A 6069-nucleotide genomic window follows, 5' to 3' on the forward strand; every position below is an offset into this window, starting at 1 on the left:
CCATAAACCCAAAACCGGTTTTTGTGGTTATCACTACCACCACCTGCTGGACTATTAACCATATAAACTTAACATTCTATTTCATGAAAATATATAATTTTCTATAAGGAAAATAAAAAGTAAAAAAGGACAATCAGCTATTAAAGCAATAACATGTGGATTCACACAAAACTTACTTTATTCTAAATATTCCTAACTTATTTTTATAATTAAGCAATAGCAAAAAATCATTATTACTAATTATATCAGACTTAACCAATTATATCTAATCTCACAATCTTCTATTATATAATAGCTACATTTAATTTTATTATACCATTAGTTTACTTTGTAGCAGATTTTTATTTTCTATGCCTTTAGAATTAAACACCATGGTGGGCTACTACATTTAATTCTTTCCCAGAGGACAGAGAGTTTCATTTAACATATCTGCCATCTACCCAAGCCCATCTAACCATGTCTTCATCATAAGTTCTGGTGTAAGGTAAAGGAGGATTTAACCATGATAAATCTTGCATGCTGCTTCTACCCCTAGGGGCCCACCAAACTCTATTATTAATATTATATCCCATATGCTGTCCTGCTCTAATAGTAGGTAAAGGCTTAAGAGTTTTATTTTTGGTGGTACTGGTTTTATGATTAATCTGATGTTTCATTATACCTATGTTATCTGTAACAGTTTTTACCTCAGTTTCTGTTAATTCCTTATGCCACAAATTTAATAGAAAATCTCTAAGTGTTTCATTTGCCATACAGTTAAAGATACATTTTGTTGCAGTGGATGTTACAATAATTGATTCTATTGATGGTTGGATCATCATGACCTCTCCTTTTCTTGACTTCCTGAGGTGTAGCCGATGTTGAAACATTGACTGCTTTTTACTGGCATTGTAGACACTGTACCCTCCAATTCTGGTTACATTATTCTTTTCCAAGGGAGATTGAAATATATTATTCCTGTAAGGCAGGAGTATAACAATATAACGGGAATAACCAGGTGACCATGAGTCACAAGGCAGCTATGCAGAACTTCCTCAAGACATTCCGTGGGGCCTTGCCATGCACAAAGATCCCCTCTGGGGCTTTGTCTTCCAGGGGGGTGTCTTCATTTGGTTCCCATGCTGAGCCCCAGATTGTCATGGCCTCCACCACAATACCCATCAAATTACCAGCAACATTCTTCTCAAACCTAGAAAAAACAACAAAGGAATTCATATGGAAACACAAATGACCAAGAATAGCCAGAACAATCCTCAGCAAAAAAAAAAAAGCAGGTGGTATCACATTACCAGACTTCAAACTGTACTATAAAGCTACAATCATCAAAACAGCTTGGTATTCATACAGGAACAGGCATACAGACCAATGGAATAAAATTGAGATTCCAGAAGCAAAACCTCAACTTCTCAACCAACTCATCTTCGACAAAGCCTCCACCACCTACCACTGGGGAGAGGAGAACCTATTCAGTAAATGGTGCTGGGAAAACTGGCTGACCACATGCAGAAGATTGAAACAGGACCCCTATCTAGCCCCATACACAAAAATAACTCTAAATGGATCAGAGACCTAAATGTAAAACCTCAAACCATAAGAACCTTAGAAAATGAAGGAAATTCCCTCATAGAAATTGGAACTGGCATCCAATTCCTGAACAAAACCTGAAACCCACAGGCCATAAGCGATAAGATAGACAAGTGGGACCTCATTAAACTGACAAGCTTCTGCAAAGCCAAAGAAACCATCAAGAGAGCAGGGAGACAACCAACAGACTGGGAAAAAGTATTTGCCAACTCCAGGTCCGACAAAGGCTTAACATCTTGGATCTACAAAGAACTCAAACATGCTGAAAAGAAAAAAGCAAACAACCCCATTATAAAATGGGCAAAAGATATGAACAGACACTTCTCAAAGGAAGACATCCGAGCAGCCAACAGACACATGAAGAAATGTTCAACCTCACTAATCATCAGGGAGATGAAATCAAAACCACACTGAGATACCACCTAACTCCAGTCAGAATGGCAATTATCAATAATTCAAAAAATAACAGTTGCTGGAGAGGGTGTGGCAAAAAAGGAACACTTCTACACTGTTGGTGGGAGTGCAAACTAGTGCAACCTCTGTGGTAAACAGTATGGCAATTCCTAAAAGCTCTAAATATTGACCTCCCACATGACTCCGCAATCCCCCTACTGAGAATATACCCTGAAGAACTCAAATCACTCCATAAAAAAGGTACCTGCACACATATGTTTATTGCAGCATTGTTCACAATAGCAAGAACCTGGAAGCAACCATGCTGCCCATCAAAAGAGGACTGGATTTTTAAAATGTGGTACATATACACAATGGAATACTACACAGCCATAAAAAAAGAACAAAACCATGAATTTCGCAGCAATCTGGATGGAACTAGAGTCTATAATACTGAGTGACCTCTCACAGAAACAAAGATCTGAGTATCACATGGTCTCACTCATATAGTGGACCTTGAACATCCAACATAATACTATAAGAAAATGACTGACAGTGGTGGGAAACTCTTGGGGAAGAGGGGAAGGGAGACGGGATTAACAGTAGTAAATATCTGTCTGGGGACGGGGAGACACCTCTTATCAACAAGGGTGCCTGAAGGAGGCACATCTGTATACCTAACCCTTAACTGTACCCCACAATATCATAATAAAAAATATTGATTAAAAAAAATTAGCTGGGTATGGTAGTGCACACCTCTAGTTCTGGCTACTTGGAAGGTTGAGGTGGAAAGATTGCCAGAGTCCAGCAGGTCACTGCACTCCAGGCTGGGCAACAGAGTGAGACTCCAATTCAAAAACAAATCACCAAATCTTCATACGTTATATAAAGAGAGGTTTTATAAGTCAGAGGAAAGTGTGTGCTTGTACATACACATATACACTAACAAAACAAACTTTAAAACAACCCTTTCTAAGAACTACATTGTTTAAATATTCTAGCTTTTAAAATTACAAAAGCTACAAGAGAAATTGAATATTCTAAGAGTTCATAGATTTGCAGAGAAAGAGGCAAGGAAGCTTGTGGACCACTTCTAGGTTTTGGGAGTGGTTCTGGTACTGGTTGCAACCTCCAAATTGCCTTTATATACAAAACTTCCAGTAGAAGAAAATTTTTGAAGAAAGACAACCAGGAAATGAGAAAGAAAATACAGCCACAAGATGTGTGATGAGGGACATCTCTCTAGAGGATTTTGTGGACAAAGAGCAAAAAAAGTCCATGAGTCTATAAGGATAATCAGTTAATTGAAATCTGAAAGTCTAATCAACATGGGGGGGATTATCTAGGTGTTTTACTGCTAGAAGATCAATCGTCTTCATCACTCAAAGACTCAAAGGGGACAAACAGAAGACCAGTTGAGCCAGAAGTTAGTAACAAGAGGTTATAGTGCTTATTCTAGGTGGGTGAAGGTGACATTTCATCTATTTATTCTCTGGTCCACCAAGGTCTGATGAATGTGTCTAGAAACAACATAAAATCTGGCTTGGAAAAAACCACTCAACTCAAAACTCAATGACAAAGGTGAGATGCTTTTGAAAGAATAAGTGTCCCAATGGTCTTGTTGAAGAAATCCCAGCCAGGCTCGGTGGCTCAGCCTGTAATCCCGTGCCTCTGGGAGGCTGAGGTGAGTGGATTGCCTGAACCCGCGGGTTCGAGACCCGCCCGGGCAGCGAGACCTCATCTCTACAAGAAATCAAAATATCAGCCAGACGTGGTAGCGCATGCCTGTGATTCCGGCTACTTGGAAGGCTGAGGCAGAAGGATCACCGGAGCTCAGCAGGTCGAGGCTGCGGTGACCGGGAGCGGCCACTGCACTCCAGTCTGGGTGACAGAGTGAGACTCCAACTCAAAAAAAAAAAGAAAGAAAGAAATCCCAGATGACCAATAAATATTGGTTGAAACTAGAATGCCAGTTTTATTACTTTTAGGCAAAGATAATCCAAGCTAGAGAATGGAGGTTGAGAACTTTTCTTTCTTCAGTAGGGAGGTGTACTCAGAAAATAAAATTCAACCCAGAAACTTTCCTTAGTTGAAAATGAACAAGAGAAATTGAGGAAATGGCTGACTTAAAAGTTTATTTTAAATCAGTGTATCTTAGAAGTTGGTCTGTCTGTCCCACTATTTCCCATGTGTTGGGACTCTTGTCTAAAAAGTCAGGTCTGTTTATAAAAGCCTCAGAATCCAGTAGGCAGTTCTGGCATCACATAGACTTGGATATTAACATTTTACAAAATCTCAGAAAGGACACTGTTAGTTTGGGTCCTTTGATGAGGAAACGGCAAGCTTGAACAGCCAGTAGTGCAGGAGATGTTCTGGATTGGGGCTGGGGAAGGTGGAGGAGGAGTCAGACGCTACATGTAGCTCTGCCCTGTGTTGAAGGGGTGAGCAGGGCTTCGCAATGCAGGGTCAAATGGGGTCAGGCCAAGACCACCCACCGCAGGGTCCTGTGTAAGGAGGAAGGGCCAGCTTTGGTCCCGGCATGCTCAGTCACCCTGGGATCAGCCCAGGCAGGGCGAAAAGTGTCCCCACTTTGAATGCAAGGTCCTCACTTACCCATTCATTCACTCTCTTTTCTCTCCTTCCTTTCACTTCTCAGTCCTGCAAGTTAGCTTTCTCTCCAGAATACCACCCACACTGCTCTCACCAAAGGAAACTTCTCATCCTCTTCTTATCTGACCTCTCCTGGCATCTGACACTCCCTCATTCAGTCATTACCTCAGACTCCTTCTTGAAGGGAGAGCTCAGCAGACCACCCCCATGGCTGCCACAGAAATTCCTTCATTCTTCAACTCGTTTTCAAACAGTATCAGAGTACATCTTTAACTTCCCCCCATCATTATATTATAATCTCCCCAGCTTTCTCTACCTCTTCTTCCATAATCACATTCCTAGTTTCTTTTCTGAAATCTCGGTAGAATAGACCATGTCTTGGTGGAATCAGGTTGTATTCAGGGCTTCTCTTCATTCTCTTTTGCCTGTTACCTTTTTTAACTTTAACCTTGCTCCTCTTCTACCTGTGTTTTCAACTCTCCTAGCTTAACTTTTGCAGTTAGTGTCTACTCAGGGTGAGTAAATGTGGGAACATTGCTTAGAGTTTTTTAATCTAACCCAAAAATCCAACTGGAAGTAAAAGTTACCTTAATGTATGGCCAAAATATTTGCATTAGAGAATGCTATAAAATGATGTTATAGTCTGAATTACATTCACCCGAATTGGTATGCTGAAGTCCTAATCCCCCAGTACACCAAAATGAGACTGCATTTGAAAGTGCAGCCTTTAAAGCAGCAAAATGAGGTCATTGGGGTGGTCCCTAATCCAATATGACTGCTGTTCTTTAAAATAAGTCGAATAGGACACATACACAGAGGCAAGACCATGAGAAGACACTAGGAGAAACAGCCATCTACAGGCCAAGAAGAGAGCCCTCAGAAGAAATCAACTCCACTGACAGCTTGATCTTGGACTCCTAACCTCCAGAATTGTGAAAAGGAAATTTCTGTTGCTAAAGCCCCTGATCTGTTTTACTTTGTCATGGCAAGCCTAGAAAACTAGAATAAGTGGATAGAACATTCTACTTTTATTCCTTTTGTCATTCCAAAAAAACAGAAATTGAGAAAGACATGCCCAGGAAGCACCCAAGACATTGAACTCTGATTAGAGTTGGTGAGCACAAAGGGGGTTTCTATTTAAGGCTTGAAAACATTGAAAGAGCTTTCAAAGATGTGTTATTTTGGCAAATGGACAGGATCCCTCTCCTGGCAGCAGACACTGTGCAATATTCAGGAAGAACTGATGAGGATCCCTCGTGGACTGCACCCAAATTGGTGGCCACACTAGGTATGCATAAGAATTTTGACCTTGACCTCAGAGGGCGGGCAATCTGCATGGCATGACCTCTCCCAAGTCACATTCATTCATTACTTTTTCTTTTTTTTTTTTTTTTAACTTTGACATTTTCTGAAGATTTATTTAGATAATTTTTTTTTCATTAATCAGTATTTTTTATTATGGTTTTGTGGGGTACAGTTAAG

The 6069-nt window shown here is 40.3% G+C and overlaps 1 protein-coding gene across 1 annotated transcript in view; it reads left to right on the forward strand.

Annotated features, from left to right (window-relative positions):
- Positions 1-5775: 5775 nt before the first annotated feature.
- Positions 5776-6069, forward strand: part of NPR3 (natriuretic peptide receptor 3) — an 85145-nt gene continuing 84851 nt past the window's right edge. The window contains exon 1 of the mRNA XM_021711884.1: positions 5776-5875. Within this exon, the coding sequence (XP_021567559.1) occupies positions 5776-5875 (100 nt within the window). The remainder of the gene's footprint in view (positions 5876-6069) is intronic.

Source organism: Carlito syrichta, unplaced genomic scaffold (genome assembly GCF_000164805.1).
Source record: "Carlito syrichta isolate Samal-C Ts95f unplaced genomic scaffold, Tarsius_syrichta-2.0.1 Scaffold302842, whole genome shotgun sequence".
NCBI classification, from domain to species: Eukaryota; Metazoa; Chordata; class Mammalia; order Primates; family Tarsiidae; genus Carlito; species Carlito syrichta.